Source organism: Sturnus vulgaris, chromosome 5 (genome assembly GCF_052056855.1).
Source record: "Sturnus vulgaris isolate bStuVul1 chromosome 5, bStuVul1.hap1, whole genome shotgun sequence".
Taxonomy (NCBI): domain Eukaryota; kingdom Metazoa; phylum Chordata; class Aves; order Passeriformes; family Sturnidae; genus Sturnus; species Sturnus vulgaris.
The window spans coordinates 9617212-9637801 of record NC_142247.1 but is presented as its reverse complement, the minus strand read 5'-3'; the positions used below and the strand labels follow the sequence as shown (position 1 = coordinate 9637801).

Here is a 20590-nt window from a genome sequence, read left to right as displayed (position 1 = left end):
AAAAAGATCCTTTTCTCCTTGTCTTAGACTTATTTCAAGGCCCAAGTAAAATTATAGGGATCCCTTATTTCAAAAGCAGCTCATTTCATGACTTGTCTTGAGCCTGCAGTGCACAGGCAGTGCTTTAGGTGTCACACAAATACAAAAGAGCTATATTTGATACCACAGTTCATATTTCTGGATACTCACTTGGATAGTTCTGGTTTTGCACAAATTGAAGTAGAAATTAAAGTAGAAATCTACTAAGAAATGTGCAGTTATAAAAATGTCAATAATTATAGAATCTATTTGAAGTTTCCTGGGCATACTTAGACATGAATTTCTGGATTTTGTGATTGGAAATATAATTTTGTAGTTTATTTTTGTTGCTAGCAGTTTAAGACCTTAGAGAGGAGTCCTGGATTTTGTTTTTCTCTGAGCATCTTTTACTAGATTCCAGTCAATTATTACAGCTCTGTGCAAGTCCAGTGAAATCATTGGGATCACCCAGGTGCAACCACAGTGAAGACCCTGAATTTCAGCACTGGAACTACAAAACAGGATGGAGAAGAGAGAAAATCTCTGGCTGTACTCCCCAGGTGCAGGTTGAGCTGGCATTGATGATGGTTAGAAACACCTGCTTGGAGGAGGTGTTGTCTTGAGGGAAAATATTAATTAATAACTGAAATACTTGTGATCTGAGCAAAGTGGCTGTGGTTTAATTCACAGAGAAATATAGAACTGTTTTCAAGAGCTGCCTGGTGCTGTCCAAGTGCAGGGTACTTCCAGCTTTCCACAGCTCAGAGGCCCACCCACCTGAGGATGCAGAGCTGGATCTTTGCCATGTTAGGTAACTCATATGGAAATAAACCATCCAGAAAAATATAGAAGGGATTTAATTTTATCCTTCTTTCTTGATTTTTTGAATTAATTTTTTTAAATTTATTATTTTTTAGTAGGAAAATAGTTGTATCTCTTCAAGGAACACATTCAATTCACCATTAAATATGAAAACAGGAGCACATCCCTGCACACAGACCAAAACCTGCTTTTTCCTCCACTAGAATTGCAAATCCATCATTGTATTGAAGGAAAATGAAAGTAAGATTTTTAAAGTAAATCTTTTAGCTTGCCTTTGGCACAAAACCAAACAATTTCTATTGTGAGGTTTTTCTGTCTGCATATAAATATTCCCCTGCAGCAGAGTTCATCTTGGGGAATGTTCCCCAGCGTAACATATCTGTCACTGAGATTGTTCTTCAGATGATCCATTTCATCTTGTTGCGTCAATAAATACTTACACTTTTTGAGCTGCTCCAGAATGAGGATCATCCATCCCAGCTCCTGGCCCTGCACAAACACCCCAACAATCCCACCCTGTGCATCCCTGGGAGCGTTGTCCAAACGCTCCTGGAGCTCTGGCAGCCTTGGGGCTGTGACCATTCCCTGGGGAGCCTGTTCAGTGCCCCACACCCTCTGGGGGAAGAACCTTTCCCTAATATCCACCCTAAACCTTCCCTGACTCAACTTCATCTTATTGCCTTGAGTCTGGTCTCTGGTCACAAGAACAGAAGGTAGCTTTCCACTGCCTGGATGGACTGGTAGCTCTGGGATGGATGAGGATGAATTGGGGAAAACTGAGATGGACTGGGAACTCTAGGAGGGACTAGGAGCAGCTGAGACTTCTGGGATGGACTGGGAGCTTTAGGATATTCAGTTAAATTTCCAAATTTGTTTTTTGCCATGTATGCTAAGTAACTCAGTTTCTTCATCCAGCATTCCTTTCTTCTCATGTTGGCTTAGCAGCTCCTCATGTTGTTCAGATCTCCCTTTGGCTGAGTGCTACAGACCATGGCAAACTCATGGAAAAGTAAGGTTCAAGGAAGCACAAACAAGGAAGAGCAAGCTGAGAAGAAGGCCTGACGACCATTATGGTGCAATCCCAGCTAGCAGCCACTCCCCAACAGCAGGATAAGGGAGAGAATGGGAATGGTAAAAGGGAGAAAATCCCTGGTTGGGATAAAGGAAGATTTATAGCAAAGCAAAGCAAGGAATTCCCTGCTTGCCATGGATGGGCAGGTGTTTAGCCATCCCCAGGAGAGCAGGGCCCCATCACACACAACAGTTCCTCAGGAAGAGGGACACCATTACTCCAAACATCCTTCTCTCCTTCTTCTCCCCACTTTATACACTGATGATGATGCCATAAGGTTTGGAATGTTCCTTTGGTCATTTGGGGTCACCTGTCCTGGCTGTGTCTCCTCTTAAATTCTTTCAGCAGTGTGGCAGCAGGAAAGGCCTTGGCTCAGTGTAAGCTCTGCTCAGCAATAACAAACCCATCTCTGTATTATCAGCCCGTGTTCAGCACAAGCACAAGGCACAGCCCCACACCAGCCAGGGCCCCATACAGCCCCTAGTGGAACTGTAAAATGTGGTGTCCTTCAGGCCTTCTGGCATATAATCCCTCAGAACTTCTTTATGTCCTGTGTAATTGCTGAGTGGTAACAGCCAAAATGCAATGAAATGCATGTGTGCATTCACAGGAATGCTTTTTCAAGTACACTTCCAGCTACGTGCTGGACTCTGTGTGTGAACTGTAAAGAATATTTTTGTGCTACATACACTGGGCCAAACTATTGGTGCTTCTGGTTGGGTTTGCTGTGCCCCAGTGCTGCTGGGACTGTCCCAAAGGAGGCGAGGTCATGAGAGGGGCTGCTGAGTAATGCTCCTTCCCTTCCCACCATGGCAATGAATGTGCAGGCAGGATTGTGTCCTAGGTCTAATTCCACATCCTGGTTAGAAAATCCACAGCTGCATTTCTGAATTTATATACTGCATTCCTAATTCTACTTTGGTGAAGCTTCTTACAAAGGCACAATGCTCCCAGATTTTTATGTTTATCCGAGGGCAATTGTGCCTTAGAAATGGTTTATTGGAAACCTTTGACCCGAGTTCTAATCTGATTTAAATTCATTTAGATTCAGAATCACTCTGGGCTAACTCCAGTGTAAGGGTAGTACTGGTCCATGGGGTAGCAATGGTGCTTCACAGAAATACCAACAGCAGCTGGCTTTGTGTCCTTAGTTAATTTGATTATATAGTTTTAGTTTAACTTAAACAAAGCAGCGACCTTATTATTATTTTAAGGAACCTATTTTGAGAGGAGGGAATCATATTTCTCACATAAATCCATCTTCAAATGTCTTCTTTAGATGTACATGCAGCTGGGGCTGGAGTTGAGTTTGTGGGGAGGGGAAAAGCATACTGGATTTCACTGATCACAGTTGCTTTAAATTATGCAGGGAAGAGGGAGATGCTGTATATGCATGAAGAAAACAAGGCTGGCAGCAGAGAGATCAGAGGGGCCTTGCTTTTGTAGTTTCCCTCTGCTGCAAAACAAGTGCCAGGGGAAAGACTGGGGTCTCTTGCAAGAATTAGCTGAGGGTCACACTTGATGCTTGTGACCATTAGTAAAAAAAATCTGGGTTCAATGGTAGTCAGCATTCTTATCATGGTTTCTGTCTCCAGCACTGCTCTTCTGTAGCTTTACAAGAAGGAATTCAGAATACATGCTTGAATCTTTGTCACGATCCGCTGTTAATACAGGCGAGATCTGTGATGGTTCATTTTTGATCCCAAAGGTGCCAAAGACAACAACAGGGGACAAGTCAGTTTGCTCAAAGCAGAAATGCACTTTTATTGAGTGCCAACAACTCAGTTTTGCGTTAGAGAGAGAGAGAGAGAAAGAGGGGGATAGGGAATAGCTCCCAGCAGATGAGACGGATGTCCTCGTGGTCTGGCCCAATAGACTCCGGTGCCCTCGTGGTCCCAGCCAACAGACACAGCTTCTGTGGGAAGATCTCAAAGATTCTCCAGAGGGTCGCTTTTTTATAGTCCTTTTCCAAAGTGAGTGGCATCTGGCCAAGAGGTGGGAGATTTATGGGCCATTGTGAGGTGCTCGAGACAGAACCTGCAGTGGTGCTCCGAGAAGCAGCTGTAGGTGCAGTACCTGCTCAAAGGCACTGTACCATAGCAGCACGGCAAGCACAGCGCACCAGAAACAGTCCCTTGGCCAGCATCCACCCCGACCACTTCAGAATTCCTGTCCAGAAGTGGGTGGGGGTCCTTGGGATAGCCTCTATCGTCTCGATGGTCGTGAGGCATATGAGGGAACTCCAGACCGGCTCTTACAATCTTGCTTTGCCTAAACGTAAATTAAGGTCAATCTCAGGGATTTCTCCTGATACGAACTTCAGTAAGAGTTCAATACATGTTTTCAAATAATAAATCATAGTTCCATATGATATTTTCTGGTTTTTGCAGACATTTTCTACATGTCTTATTTACTCTTCCCCTCCTTTATCTCAAATTAAAATCTACTTTAAAGTATCAGTGTTCTAAATCACATAATATACTTCAAAATCACAGCAGAGGAATTGAGAATGGCTCTCAGTAACAAATCCTATTAATTCTAATATTTCCTATTGTACAGTTCTGTCACATGTGTAATTTTGTTTATGTGTTTTGCCTACAGAATGAAAAGGAGAAGCTGACATGCAGTGACCGCATGCCTGGATATGCAGCGAACTTCGGACTGATTTTATTTATGGTAACATAATCTGCATTTCTGCTCATTTACTAGTTGTGAAAAACTTTGCCATGAGCATCTAGAAGAGAACCCTTGAATTTCTGTTCTCAAATATGTTAAAAATCTGAAGGTAAGGTCAGTTTGGGAGAAATACTAGGAAGGTTCATGGAGCTCAATGCCTGCCTCCACCTTTATTTTTCCAAAGGCTGCTTGTGGAAGGGCTGACATTCTGTAATGCCAGCAGTTCATTACACAAATTCTGCCTCTCCCCCAGGGTTTCTGCTCCATTTCTGTTATCCAATGAAGGGAAAACATTGATATTTAGTTGTGAGCACAGTATTGCATATGTTGGTCACGGTGACATTCAGAAAGATTGAGCCTTGGAACAGGCAATATCCAGGTGAAATAAATCAGTTGCTGAGAAATATTTATCCAAGATACATTCAGAGATGGACTGTACAGTAGGTGAGGAAGATCACGGTACACAGTCCTCCCTTGGGAACAGAATCAGATGTGCAGGTCAGCCTCTAAAGTGGGGACACCATTGTCCTAGTCAAAAGTGAAATTCCCAACAAAACAAACACATCAAAAAGTTACTGGACTTTGTAAACAGCAACAGGAAGGCCTGGCTAACAAATCCTAAATTACATGGTAAAGGATCCCATTATCCCTCTGGTTACAGTAATTACTGACTGAAAGCTTCTGTTCATATCTACAGCCACTATGAATGGCAATGAAATAGGCCTGTTTACACCATTGCAGCATCTAACTAGGGAAACTCACTTGGGGCCTAAATGATTTTAAAACACCTATGTGTATTTCTTAATTTACTCATATTTGTGTATTCACAGATGTCCTGTGAAGATTTCATTTCTTTTGCTAACAATCAAATGCTCATCTTGAAGTAAATGTCTACACCCTTATAGATATGTTTATATATTTATGAAGATGTATGTATTGCATATTCAGAAGATTTTCTGTACATTATGTACATATATGTACATGTATATGTATATGAACAGATGTGTCATATATGGATGTACTTGCAGCATTTTGAATGAGTTTACCTCCTGAGGCCATACCCAGTATTTGCTTTTTAGACAGAACCTCTAAGTGGCATCAGTCATAACTTCACTTAGAGCAGACCACACTGAATCTGACTAAGCACACAGCCCTGATTTAGCTTTTACAAGTAATTCTTTTGCAGACAAGGTGCTTACATGTGCTCTTGACTTTCACCACATGTTTAAATCTCCCCTAAGCATGAGCTTAAAGTGCTTTCCTGACTCATAGTCTAGGTATTACCCTCCCTGCTTACTGTAACATCTCAGAGAGATTTATAAAGGGTTATTACCTACAGTTTGTGAGATGTAAAATGCAGAGCTCCAATTCTTCAACTCCTGTTTGTGACTAGTGGAACTAGACTGACTTTCACCATCTGGCAAAGTGGACACAATGATCTTATTTTTGCAATATTTTGAGCATTATTTATAAGTAAGTACCTACAGAAGACAACTTGCAAACCATACCTGAAATTCAAGCCAGCTCTTGATGAGGGAGAGCACGCTCTGCTATCCTACATGGATATTTCAATCTGCTCTTTACTGTATGGGATGCTTCCCTTTTTCCTGCTAGATTAGTTAAACAGGAATTGGAAAGATCAGACTGGAGTTTTGTTGTCAGTCTATGAAATTGAGTTGTACTGAGAAAACCTTACTGGTCTTTTTAACCTCTATTATTATTATTCACACAGATTAATTATTTTAACTATAAGGCCTACATACAAAATAAATAATAAAATCTTGAATTTGCATGTGTGTGCAGGGGTACTCAGACACAGACCTGCACACAAGTCATAGCAATTTCTAGTGCTTCAGAAATGATTGTTGAAATTTTAATGCTACCTTTTCCAGGCCAAAAAGGGTCTGGTGTTCAAAATCTATAGGTGTTTTCCATGAAGATTTCTACGCTGATATAGTGATTCTGTTTATGTTTATTCTGATAATGGTTCTCTAAGTGTAAATTCTTCCCTTTTTATTTTTATTTCTTCCCTCAATTTCCATACTTTTTTGTTGTGTATTTCACTTTTGTGAATCCTCTTCCAAAAATTGTGTCGTGCTCTTTTCCTTTCTTTCTGGCTTTTCCTCTGTCTGTATTAAGTTAGGCATGCAGTTTGTTTTGTTCAAAATGCAGGTTGAAAAAAACACTGTGTTCATTTCTCTTGCCCAGTCTTATATCACCAAACAATTCCAAGGATTAATTCACACATGTATGGATGCTTTAAAATCTGAGCACAGTCCTTTTGCTGTATGCAAAGCTTCATTGGACTGCAGAGGGGGCAGAAGATCCAAGTCTGATTTAAGCTCTACATTTTGCAGGGATTGTAGAAAAGAAGTTCACAAGTTTTATTTTTGCAGTGTGAGATCAACGGTAGCAGATCAGGGCTCAGCTGGGCATCTGAAAGTTTTTATTGAGTGTGATTAACAATAACACGTCACAATTTATAAACCCATATTTAGAAGGCACTCTGCTGTGGCAGAGACTTCTGAGCTGTTGATAAAGACACTGGTAGTGTTGGAAGAGAGCAGGGTGGCAGGGAGCAATGCATCACTGGGGCTTTTCTTTGTTTAGCTCAGTCAGAGGAAGGAAGAAAATCAATTTGTGTCACGGCAGAAGAGTTCAGCCTCTTCCACCCTATTCTCACTCACATGGTGTAATACTTGACTCTAGAATAGCCCTACTGGGGAGCCAGAGAACTATCTGGACATTAAATTGTTATCCTACTTGGATGGAGGTAGCAGCCTAGCCCACGGGGTTTTATAGCTTCCTTCTCAGATCTAGTTTGCTTTCCTGTTTGTCTTCATTCATACCAGGCTCAGTAGGTGACCTTTTCTGCAGCCAATTTTCACATCTGTTTCTAAGCAGTTCAGTCCTGGATGGACTAGTGCAGCTATTCAGGGAAGAAACTGCCATAACAGGGGGGAAGGATGGCCAGAGGGAATGTTGGCATTGACAACAAACCCCAAAGTGGGCACCTGAACAAATGGTGGCCTGCCTGATCAGGAATCTGGGCAGAAGAGGCATTTTCAGGAATGAGAGAAATGCTGTGAAGATACAGGAACCATTCCCTCTCAGTGACTGTCTGGGGAGTGAGAACTATGCTCACAGTCACTGTGCAGTCCTACAGGCCCTCCTCAATTTTCTCTTCTTGCTGGATGCACAGATAATGAAGACTCCTAAAGGAGTGTTTTTCCATCTGTGTCTAAGCAGATGTTTAAAAACAGCTGAGCAACTGAGAGTTTCTGAAGCCCTGGTGCTTTTGCAAAGCAAATATTTTTGTTCTTTAAACAAATAAAACCTTTTTTTCCCCAGTAACTTTGTATACCTTGCTAGGGCACTGCAAGGATTGAAAAGGTTGCTACTCTCTCATCCTCCAGTAACATTTGTCAGGGCAAGGGGTCCCTAAAGTCCTTTGGTCAGGTTCAAAGAGTTTGCTATTGAACTTTCATGATCTGGAATTTCCTCTTTCTCTATTTAGTGAGGACTATCCTTGACTCTTCTTCCTGTACTGTTAAGATATTCCTAAGTGGGAACTCGTGATGGGGAGAGGTGTGTGTGGAGGCCCAGGGATGCTCCAGAACGAGCCATCCAATTGCTGATTATCCTTGTCCACAAACATAGTGAAAAAATTGCAAAGAAATCCACAGGGAAAAGAAACAGGAAGAGAGTATTAGGAGGATGATTAAGAAGAAGGAATCTGTGACTCAGATTAAGAAAAAGAAAGGATCTTAAGGTGTCTGTCGAGGTGGAAGGTGCAGTAAATTAATACCAGGTGGTGCTGTTTTATCTCTTTATTGGGGATTTTATTCTCTACTCTAGTGATTGCAATGGAGAAGCAAGGAAAAAGTTATGGTCCTTGTGTTCCTGCACCCCTTCTGTCACAGCAAGGTAGTTCAGCATAAATGTGATTTTCTTTTTGTCGGTTCATTTGGTAGGTAAGTCAAAACAAAAATGGATATAAAAATTAGAAATGTTTCCAATGAAAACTACAAAACCAAAGGAAATAATATTTTACGTAATTTGAAAAGTTTTCATTGAAAATATTTCAGGTTCAGGCTTTTATAATTCACTTACATTTCATTTAAAATTAATGAAACAGTTTTTTAAAAAGTAAAAGTAGATGTTTTACTAGGTCTAAATTTTATTATTATTTGCTGATGAAACATATTTGACAATTTCTTCTGGAATCTCCAGGAGTGTCTCCAAATAATTAATTTTAGTATGTTTACTAGTTCTTCATAAAAGCAAAATGTGCCCAGTTTTCACCTGCAACATTTAATAATTTAACTCTGATTCTTGTTGTGGTTCTTTTCCAGTAGTTCCTTTTCATGCAACAACCTTCCTCTGAATACAGGAATTCAATAAACTATTGCTGGATCATTAAAATGAACTGTTAAATTTCCTTAAACCCACGTTTTGAATCTGAGCCCCTAGGCCCATTTTAATAATTGCAGTAGTCTAATCTTTCACATTGAGGTAGGCTCTTTCATCTGAGGATCTCAAGATGTTTTACTTAAAATAATGAATGTACACTGGAATTCTTGCTAAAGGCAAAAATGAAAGGGAAAAATGTACCTTCCCCCACGTTTGTGTTGTGATGATGAAAATTTGCTATTTTTAATTATTGTTTTATTGATTTTTTTCCCCATTGTGGATTGGTTTAGATTTTTTTTAAAAATTAGAATACCACAACCCTGTGAAATTCAAATTCTTCTTGTGGGAACTTGACCTCAAGTAGCAGGGCCAACTTTCCTCATCTTATGGGTCAAAGCCAGCCCATGAAGGATGCCAGGGATACCAAGTGATTTCTGGGACACAAATGTAAAATAAAGCCCTAACAACCCTGCTTAGGTCAGTCTTAAAGGAATAATAGCAGGGGAAACTTTTTATTCTTTAATTTGTAAGTTGGCACTTGTGCTGTGCACAGATGAAGCTGTTTGAGGCACTAAAGCCCATTTACCTGACTGCACATAAATATAGGCCCTTTAATCCAGGCCATCTGAATCTATTGCCAGATAAAAGACCTTGCTTAATTCCTGCTTTGGAGCCCAAAATGGTCAAATTTCACTGCATGGATGATGTGTGTAGCTTTAATCAGAATGGACATCTGCATCCACAGATATCCATGGAATCAGTATAAAAGAATCACAGATTTGGGTTGAAAGGGATCTTTAAGGTTATCTAATTCTAACTCCAGCCACTCACTGGATCAGGAGACTCAGGGTCCCATCCAGCCTGGCCCTGGACACTTCCAGGGATCCAGGGGCACTCACAGCTTCTCTGGGCACCCTGTGCCGGGGCCTCAGCACCCTCACAGAGAAGAATTTCTTCCTGAAATCTAACAAAAAATGTCCTCTTTTGGTTTAAAATCATCTTCCCTTTTCCTACCACTACCTGCTGATGTAAAAAGTAATCTTCCCTCTTTTCTATAAGCTTTTTTAGATACTGAAAGGTGGTATAAGATCTCCCTGGAGTCTTCTCTTTTCCAGACTGGCCAATCCCAACTCTTTCAGGCTGTCTTCACAGGAGAGGTGCTGTGAAGCATCTGAGCATCTTGTGTCAATTGGATCGTTGTGCCAGTTTGTAGCCATGCATCCATTTCCTTATTTCTTATTTATGTCCCTGTTGGTTGGAGAGCTTTTAATCCTTGCCTTTTAATTTGATCACCTGCATATTATCACCTTGCACTAAGAATCAACCCCAGGATGCCAATTCATGGAGCACACCCAACCTCCCAGCCAAAGCTGCTGTTTCCAAGGTGAGTTCACCCATGTGTTCATGTGTTTGCAGGTCATGCTGGCGTTTTCAGCAGTGTTTGGTGTCATCGTGTACCGAATCACCACAGCAGCAGCTTTGTCCTTCAGCACAAACGAGACAACCAGGTCCAACGTCCGAGTGACAGTGACTGCCACTGCTGTCATCATTAACCTCGTGGTGGTCCTCATCCTCGATGAAATTTATGGAGCTGTGGCCAAATGGCTGACAGAAATCGGTAAAACTGCCTTGCCACGTTCCTCATTAATCCATGTATTGGCACGGGGGGGTGCAAGGAGCATTTCCTCCTGGACAGGGCAGTGAGAACATTCAGGCCTGTGAAGGCAGCTCTTTACTGCCAAGAGCTGCAGAAAGTCAGTGGGTTGTTTCAAAAATGTTGATGGCTCTGACAAAGTTACATTGATGTTGTTTCCCTGATGAAAGTTTTCCTTACTGCTAAAACAATGTTTTTGTTCCATTCTAGGGCTATGGCTGGGATGTACTTTTTATTAATGATTCCTATCGCAGTTACTGGTTGGACTTTCAAAATTTATTTTAAACATCGAAATATTGTTGCAAGCCTGGCTATTTATTTCTTTAGAAGGGAAGTAATTCCTTTAAATACTATAGAGGTTTGGGCCTAAAGTACTGATTTGTTATATACTTTGGACTAAAGATGTTTACTAACAGGGATTTAGGCTGGTGCTTTGTTTCATTATATAAATTAGACCAAGGATGTTGACTGATAGTGCCTTTACATGAGATTACTCTTAAGACTTCTGTTTCTTCTCAATTTCTCAGTACACTTTTAAATTCACAAATGAAAACATCTCTTTCAGTCTTATTTTTGGAAGAACATTACAAACTACAGTTTTGCAGTTGTTAGAGGTCCAATTCTGAATTTTGGAAGTATGGTCCTGTTAGTTTAGATTAAATTCCTAAAGTATTTGAAGGAAATTAAGACAAAGCAAATTACCACTTTAGTGGGTTAATTTGTTTGTTTATTTCTGTTTTGCACCAGGCATTGGGCAGATTGTAACAGGGTTACACAAATGGACTCTGTTCTAGTGGCATAAATCAGCTCATTTATGAGCTGTCCAAAATTGTACCCAGATTTTCAGCTTTCACATAAGTGACAGGCTGCTGTGTGTGGCCTGATCACTTCTGTTCACTTCACCTGCCCAGGTAAGAAAGGGCACAAATGTTAAGGAATGACAGCTGTGTGGAAAGAGTAGGAAAATATGAAGATGAGGCTTCTCCAGCAGCTTCTAGGCAGGAGCTGGGAAGTGCTAGGCACTGCCATGGCCTCTCTTTGGGAAGTACAGGAGGAAAATCTTTCCCTTTGAAATATGCACCCGGCTGAACTGTGAAAGAAAAAATTTCTTACTTGCTGATTTTTGTCCCCCTGTCACTTTACATTTAATTCTAATCCTATCTTTATTAGGGCAGCTTTCCTAATCAACCATCAGATGTTTTGTTTAAGAAGAATCCAGTCAGAATAATCTCTATAGTGCTACAAATTACATGAATTACAAACTTCACTCAGGCAGCTTTCTCCAGCACTCGCCTCAGATGCCAAATGTAATCAAAATGTTTCAAAAAATTACAATTCATACATGCTGATAAATGCTGCTTAACTTGTGAACTCTCATTTTGCTGAGAGGAGAAAAACATACTCAATTCTCTTATCATGCTGCACTTAATCCACAAGCTGAAGAACACACTTGTTGGGCTGAAGGAGTAGCTCTTGACAGCATAAATTTCTATTACAACCCCAAGTACACTTGAATCTCTGTTCAGGTGAAAAATAAGCACAAGAATAGCACTGATAGCAATTGTGTTAATCATGGGTTTGCAGTCATGATATACCTCAATACCTCCTCAATCAGTGCCTGGAGGAAAAGAGAGGAGTTTGGTTGTTATCAATACAGAGAGCTCGTACAGGATGGAACAGTTCTGCTCTGGGCCCAGCAGAGTGGGGCACTGATGCCCCTTCACCCCGATGAGACCAGCCAGAGTGCAGATGATATCCTGCTATTCTCAGGAAGAACAGATCATCTTCGTCAGGTGGTGCCAGACAAGATTTACATCTCACTTGCAACTCAGAATCACAGAATGGTTTGGGTTGGAAGGGACCTTAAAGCTCATCTTGTTCCAAGCCCCTGCCATGGGCAGGGACACCTTCCACTATCCCAGGTTGCTCAGAGCCCCATCTAACCTGGCCTGGAGCACTGCCAGGGATGGGGCAGCCACAGCTTCTCTGGGAAACCTGTGCCTTACCACCCTCACAGGGAGGAATTCACTGAGGCCAAGGAAGAGCCAGTGGAACGGGGACAAAATCAAAACTACTCATGTTTGTCCCTTGCAGAGGCAGCAGCTCCTTCACAGAGCTAAGACCCATTCCACCCTTAGCTCATCTCATCCTTCACCTGTAAAGCTCCAGCGGCTCAGTTTTGGCATAACAACCCAGCACTGAGTGTTTAATTTTTTTGGGATGAGGGAGTTTTCTCTGTTACTCACACACCTATTCTGGCTGAATGCATTTCTCATGCAGCACACCCGAAGAGCTGGAGGACAAATTCTACACATGCCTCTACAGCTATGGTATAGGATGTCTGAGGGAGCCTCTGGGACCATATATGGTGTGCAAATGTTCATCCAGAGGCTGAGCTCATCCTTGGGGGGTTTCTCTGTAAGGCAGAGTTTAGGATTTTTCTCCCTCATATGAAAAGCTACACTGCTATTATTCGATATTCCTGCTGCCCTGAGCTTTTGTCTTGTGGATCTATTCAGTGTATGGGATCACCTACAAATTGTTTGAAGGTTTAATTAAGTTTTTTTTATACATATTGATGGGTTATGACTTAGGACTCATCAGGTTGTGCACTGATCTTTTATGAAAATGTTGTTGAAAGTATCACAGAGAAAGCCAGGCAGTGAGGGCTCATTAGGCTTTTCTATTCCTTTAGTGCTAAAATTATCTCACTGTTTTTTTTTTTTTTTAAGAAAAGCACCCCTAAACAACAGCAAGGCAAACAGAACACTCAAACTATGCTCAAAACAAAACTTTACAAGTACATCAGTACTTTTAATGAAGTCCTTAAGCCAGAGCTCTAGATCTCCTTATTATTCCACACGGGTTTTTTTTGTGCCATAGAAGTTCAGCCAAGAATGATAAATTTAATCATAAAATTATCTTCTTTCACATTAGATACTGCTCAGGATGAGCAGAGAAACACAAGGGTTTCACCCATATAAAATCTTTAAAAAAGCATCCTACCATCAGTTTGAAAAGCCTCTGTCTTATACCTGTTTTCTGCTGCCAGAAAATATTCACAGAAATTGAAAATAAATCTGGGAACAGAGTAATGAATGCTGAAAATATTTAAACCAAGAAATCTTGAAATACAGACCATATATAGTGAATTGTTAGCAAAATTGTGCCTTTATTTTGAACTTAATTCACATAATACCCTATTAAAAATGTATTTAGTCTTGTGTTTAGCATCAACCATATCAACAATCTCACCACAGAAAAGAAGACTTGTGGACTACAAGTTAAGGATGCTTTTAAGGTTTTTTTTTCTGGTTGAAAGTCTTTGTACTTTCAGCATTTCTCAATTGAGAATATGAATGTTTTGCTACTTTAGTTGTGTAACTGCTTAACTGATACACTCGTGTATGTTAATATCCATATATACAGCAAAGTAATTTATAGTGCTTTTGCTCTGTGGAATTGATTTTCTCTGGAAATCAGGACTCAGTGACAGACCTAGTGGCTCTGGTACAGATTAGAGGTACAGAAGAAAAATTAATATAAGCTCAAAGTCTGACGTTTGGTTTGTTTTTTTTATGTATGTGTTTGGGGATTTAGTAATTTTTATATACTTGCTGATTCAGTTCTCTGGTTTGCTTTTTTTTTTTTACCCAGAAATACCAAAAACAGAGAAAACCTTTGAGGAAAGACTGATCTTGAAGGCATTTCTACTGAAGTTTGTGAATTCTTATGCATCCATTTTTTATGTTGCCTTTTTTAAAGGAAGGTAGGATAAGTATCCTTTACATGTATATGTATTTCTGTATATGCATTTTTATAGATGTGTCTATATTAGTGGATCTGTGTTTAAAAAAGGGCACAAAGGCCTGGGACTGGTCATCTTTGCCAGCTCTGAAAAAATATCATTGACAGGGTTATCTGAAGTTAATAATTCATTTCAGTTTAAAAAAAAAAACTGTTGTTTTTGTAACGAATGGTGGTTCTTATAGGCCTTAACTTTCCATAGTTTAGCAAATTTTCCTTGAAGCATCATTCAGCAAAGAAAGGTCTTCCTGTTTCATTTAAAATTACAGAACTCTTTATTCTATTACTTTCTCATTATTTTGCATCATTCTCCCATATCAAATTAAGAAACAGTTACAGTCAACTGGCAAATGAAGTGATTGACCAAAAAGCTAATTCAGCTGTCCTGCTAAATAAGTGTGACTTCCTATGGGCTCAGAACCTTTGTCTTTTGGGACCCAGTCATCCACATGCTTTTGAATGGGAAGCTTAAAATTATTCTTTGTTAAAACTTTGGGAAAAAAATGTTTAAAACATCCTCTGGATTCTGTTTCCTACCATTTTGCTCTTCCTTTTGGGGACTGTAAAGTTTGTTAATCTCTGCTCTTCACTAATCCTATCCAGCACCTTTCATTTGAGGATTAATGATGCATTTTGCCAGCAGTTGAAAATATTGTGAGGCACCAATGGAAAAAAAGTCACCAGATTTTCTCTTTTTTGACCATATTTTTGTGTTGTATGGTTAGAATAAAGTCAATATCATTGCTTCTCCTGGTGTAGCCAGAAGAGTGTTGGTTATGTATAGATGTGCAAATAATTCCATTCAGGGCATTATTCACATATAAGAGAATGTGGATTAGGATATGTGTCCCCAGGTTTATTTGCCATCTCTAATCAAGTGAGGGGGTTTATTACTATATTGTTTTAGCACAGAAAAATATTTTATTAAAATTATTTTATCCAGATGTAGTAGAAAATTTCTAGAGGCCCATTGCTTTGAAATAATCAAAGCTGACAGGTGCTGAGCCCTTGAAAATTCATGTTGAAGAAGCTACTTCTTTTGGCTAATACAAATGAATAATCTTGATTTCAAACTTAACTTTTTTGTGTGTTTTTATATTAAATCATGGTGTAAAAATTAGCTTATTTTTCTGTTTTTTATACTAGTTTATGTATTATTATTGCTTTCAGGTTTGTTGGCCGTCCTGGTCGTTATGTGTATGTGTTTGAAGGTTATAGGATGGAAGAGGTAAGTACATATTAAATTCAAATTACAAATAAAATCCTTTACAGAAAGAAATATATATACAGGGTTCAGTGGACTACAGACAGCAGGGGAAAAATAGAAAACACATGCTAAAACAAGAGGTTAAATCTTCAACTTGAATTGGCAAAACTCAGGGTTTCCATCTAAGGCAACTTTAAATTCTTTCTTTCTGCAGTTTTGACTATTTCATGGTCTTTCTTAGGTGAAGCTTCACCATTTCTGTGCTTCCCAACTGGGCACTAAGGCACAAATATTCCATTATTTTGTTGAGGCCCTTGGTAAGAGTGAATCTGGCTTCCCATTCTGCAGATCGCTGGGAGCTTGGCAATTTTAATAGCTTAAAAACCTGGAGCCATTTTGTGCTAAACCTATAAACATCTCTTTTTAAAAAAAAAAAAAAATCCCTCATGAAGGGGATTGCTGTGGGTATTCCCTGAAAGATGAGAAATGTACTCAAGGTTTGACAAGATTGAAGGTTTTCTTTCCCTCTCGGGATAGATCATGTTGGAAGAGTATTGGTGATCCTGCATTATGTTTATTACATTGATTATATAGTAAATATTTTTAAAGGAAATATAGGAGCCCCAGGGCAGGTGAGTTGTTTCAGAGCTCTGCATTTTTTCCATAATGCAGTTTTATGAGTGGAGATGAAATACCTTGCCAAGCACAGATTTGCAGTGATGGATGAACTCCATGATCCCACACAAATTGGTGGCAGGGACAGTGGGCACATGGAGACACTGGGAGCTCTCCCGAGTGAGTATTTTAAATTCAATCTCTTAATCCCTTCACACTCTCTGGTTTTGTTTAATTGCAGTGTGCTCCAGGAGGGTGTCTGATGGAACTCTGCATTCAACTGAGCATCATCATGCTTGGAAAGCAACTGATCCAAAATAATCTCTTTGAAATTGGAATCCCGTACGTATTCTGACCTTTTCCATTATGTGTTATTCCTATGGCACAGTAAATCAATGCCTTGATCCTTAGTCAGCTAAATGGGACTTTTGCCACTGCCTTCAGTGGGTTCTAATTGAATGTGATGATAAATCACATTTTTGGTTGTGGTGGAATGATCTGGTTGTATTTTATGTTGAATAATTGGCTATATCCTCACTAAATGGCTTAAAGAAAATGATGGAATATATGAAATAATTGATTTAAATTAATTTTAGAAACCAGGGAAAACAGGCAAGGTATGATAGATCTCCTGGGAATTTTCAGAGAAGCTTTCAGGACAGCAGCATTGAATACAAATTAGCACAAAGTGGAGGGGAGATATCATGGGGGAAAGCAATAGCCCATAAAAGATGTTAAAATCTATTACTTGATCTATGACTATTTTACAGGTTTAGGGATGAAATCCACTCATTTCCAAGGTGCCTTTATGTCATTCTTTGATGATGCAGGAGCAAGCAGAGACACTGACAGCTCAATGCCTTTCTGCCAAGGGCTGCTTCAGTGCTCAGTCCCCTGCTCCAAATACAGCAGGAAAACTCTCCCTGTCTCTCACCATGGGGACCTTCAGGCACTGGGAATCCACTGAGAAAGTCCTGCTCCTGCCTCTTGGGAGGTTTGCTTCGTGGTGGCAGTGGCCTGTGAAATGTTGGAGATGAAGAGTCTGGTTTAGACATCTCAGCTCCACTGAAACGAGGCAGAATCTTCCAACTCTGGTGTCAGCAGATTTTAGGTCACATCCATAGGGCTGTGAAGATGGTAACTAGAAATCAAGAGGAGTGATTCTTAAAAGATATGAAATATATTTCAAACAAGCCCCTTTCCTCCCTCTTCTCAGCAAGAACCTTTTTTTTTTTTTTTTTTTTTCTTGCAAGGAATTTAAATAGAGAGAAAAAATTCCCAAACAAATCAGATGTAGATTATGGATGGTTTCATTATTCTTGTGTCAAAGTTCAATAGGGAGGTCTGTTTTCTGTCTGCATCTCATTGAGTTTACATTTTATTTTGAGAAAAGGGTGGTAAATCATTCCCAAAATATCTGACATGTTGAAGGCTTAAAGCTTTCTCAGTGTAAACCTGCTGTAATTTGTTTCTCGTCTTCCAAAAACTTACTGCTACTGGACTTTTTAAATGGGGATTTTATGATGTTACAAATACTGTATTTATTATTTTTGACTCATGAAAGCATGGGCTGATCCAGTCCAAACAGAAAGTCATGTCCAATTATTTTTCATTTCCCTCCCTTCCATGCAAGAATGCGATAATTTCATCCCATTTTTCTCCCTCGGATCTGCTCCCCCCACCCTTTAGCCAACAAACTGTGGTGGCCTCAATTTCCAAAACTGTTTAAAAACAAACCTACTTTCATCCTCCCCTTCCTAGATAAATACCTCATTTCAGTCACAGTGCTATCTTGCCATGCTGGAATAAATATATTTGCTTTTCCTTTGCTTGTCTGCATTCCCTAGAAAATTGTGTGTGTATCTGTAGAGCTCAGCCCTTCTCCACGGACTTGTTTGCACCAGAAGAATCACTGAGCACTTAATTAAATCGGATTTAGCCTTCTATTCCTGCATGGACCACTGTACTGGTTTGGGCTGGATCCTTAAGGGTACCAGCAGCTGCATTTTTCATCCCCCTTTGCCTTGTGCCTCTTTGGAGGGACTGAGAGTTGGGGTGAATAACACAGATTCTTCCATTGGCTCCCTGTATTTTCACTGTGGACAGAGTCCAGGTGCTGCCACCCACCTTCTCCATATGGAGAGACAGAAGGGGAGATATCATAAATGGTGGTTTGCTCCTCAGAACCTGGTACTGTCCCCTGCACATCTGTAACATGGAAGCACCTCTCTGCTGAGTTTTCAGATGACACTCATCAAAAAAGTTTTCCTCCTCACTGAAATCTCAGGATTTCAAGTTAGTTGGTTTTTTTAGGAAACCTTTTGATTTCATTCACCAGAAAAGCCAAGATGTTTTAGTTGATTTGCAGAAATCCCAAATTCCATTTTCTTCTCTTTCTCCTAAAAAAATACTGTTAAGTAGATGATAGAGTAAGTTTGCAAGCAACAGTCATCCTTTCTGTTCCTACAACAAAATTTCCAAATTGGAAAGAATTTTGGAATTGGAAAGCATCTTTCCATGTCTTCATTCTGCTTTATCCATGGTCAGTACTGGGTGAGGAAACTTCATATGGCAGCCCTGCATATTTTGGGGTCATGGGGGACCCATCCTTGCTTTTCCCTTCAATGTTTCTGCAGAAACTGCTGCCACAGCTATGATAGATGTAATTGCTGGTGTCCTAAGCCTTGTGTGATTTGTTTTTTTAATTTCTGCATCCAGCAAGAGCAAACCAGCTAGGTAAATGCAACAAGATTTGAATTATAGAAAACTAAGCCCTCTTGAACTGAAATGTGTGTTCTGTGGGGCTGGAATTCACAAGTTTAACAGATGTAAATATGCCACAGTTCACTCAGATGTGTCACATACCATCATTCTTTTACTGTTGCCACAGGAATTGACCCTAAAAGGCTGCAGGGCTTGAAAGCCTTAACCCAGAGTTCTTTTAAGACCCTTTTTATTCAGTTCTGCTTTTTTCTGAACTTATTAAAAAAAACATCCATGTGGTTATTTTATTACTCTCTGTCTTTGACCTTGGTGCTAAACCCTTAGGGTGAAATTCTGGCCCTATTGAAGTGAACAGCAAAACTATTGAATTTAGTAAGGCCATGGTTGTGGCCCTTTTATTCAGCATCAATTTCCATCACTTCCTTCAAAATATACATAAATATGCTATATGAGAATACAAGAGTTAATAAAATCCATTTAAAGACTACCCTTCATAGCTGTTATCGCTGATGTTGCTTTTCACCTTTACTAAATTATTCTTAATTAAAGGTTTAGGTGGTGTTTTTTGCCATTTTTTTCCTTTCCCTGTTTTTTATTGTTGTTGTTTTCCTCTGATTGAGAAACCAATAAACCCCAAACACAACTGAAACTCCTGTAGAATCCAGGATATCTGAATGTGTCAAGGAAGCATGGCTGTACCAAAAATCTGTGGGAGAACAACAAGTTTAGATATCTTTGTTCTCCTTCTGCCTCCTTCTTGCACCTGTGAATGCGAGGTGTTTCTTTATGTGAACAGACTGTAGGAATATGACTGAAGAAAAGCCTGGACCTTCAGTGTTCCTTCCCTAAAGAAGGAATGAAAATTACAGGTGAGGACACAGGAGTGTGGGTCACTGCTCTTCCTTTTCTTCAGATACAAGTGCTCCAGCTACTCAACCTAAGAATCTTTTCTGTTTAGCTTTCTCCCTGCAGCTTTTTCCATTATCCTACAGATCAACAAGCATCACCTGGAAGGAGAGCCTTAAAAAAACCCCCTATTATAAATCATCCTTTGTTCCCAGCAGCTGGATTCTAGGGGCTTTCTGTCTTTTCAAGTAAAACCTCGACATGCATCTCTGTTCTAGCAAGTGTTTATAGAATCATGGAATCACAGAATGGTTTGGTCTGGAAGGAACCTTAAAGACCTCCCAGTTCCAAGCTCCTGGCACGGGCAGGGACACCTTCCACTATCCTAGGTTGTTCAGAGCCCCATCCAGCCTGGCTTTGGACATTTCCAGGGATGGGGCAGCCACAGCTGCTCTTGGAAACCTGTGCCAGGACCTCAGCAACCTGGCAGAAAGAAATTTCTACCCATATCCCATGTAAACCTGCTCTCTATCAGTATGAAGCCATTCCCCCTTTTCCTGCACTCCATCCCTTGTCAATAGTCTCTGTCTGTCTTCCCTGTAGGTTCCCTTCAGGCATTGGAAGGCTCAATTAAGTCCCCTTGGTGCCTTCTTTTTTCCAGGCTGAACAATCCCAATTGTCCCACTGAAGACACAAACACCTGTGCCAACAAAGTAATTTTCCTGCATCTGTCCTC

General features: G+C 40.1%; 1 protein-coding gene across 1 annotated transcript in view; it reads left to right on the top strand.

The window, feature by feature from the left end:
• The window catches only part of ANO2 (anoctamin 2), a 149050-nt gene that overhangs the window by 106379 nt on the left and 22081 nt on the right, over window positions 1-20590 (top strand). Inside the window, exons 16-20 of the mRNA XM_088166051.1 lie at window positions 4514-4588; window positions 10418-10619; window positions 14313-14424; window positions 15633-15690; window positions 16526-16626. Coding sequence (XP_088022177.1) covers window positions 4514-4588; window positions 10418-10619; window positions 14313-14424; window positions 15633-15690; window positions 16526-16626 — 548 coding nt within the window. The remainder of the gene's footprint in view (window positions 1-4513; window positions 4589-10417; window positions 10620-14312; window positions 14425-15632; window positions 15691-16525; window positions 16627-20590) is intronic.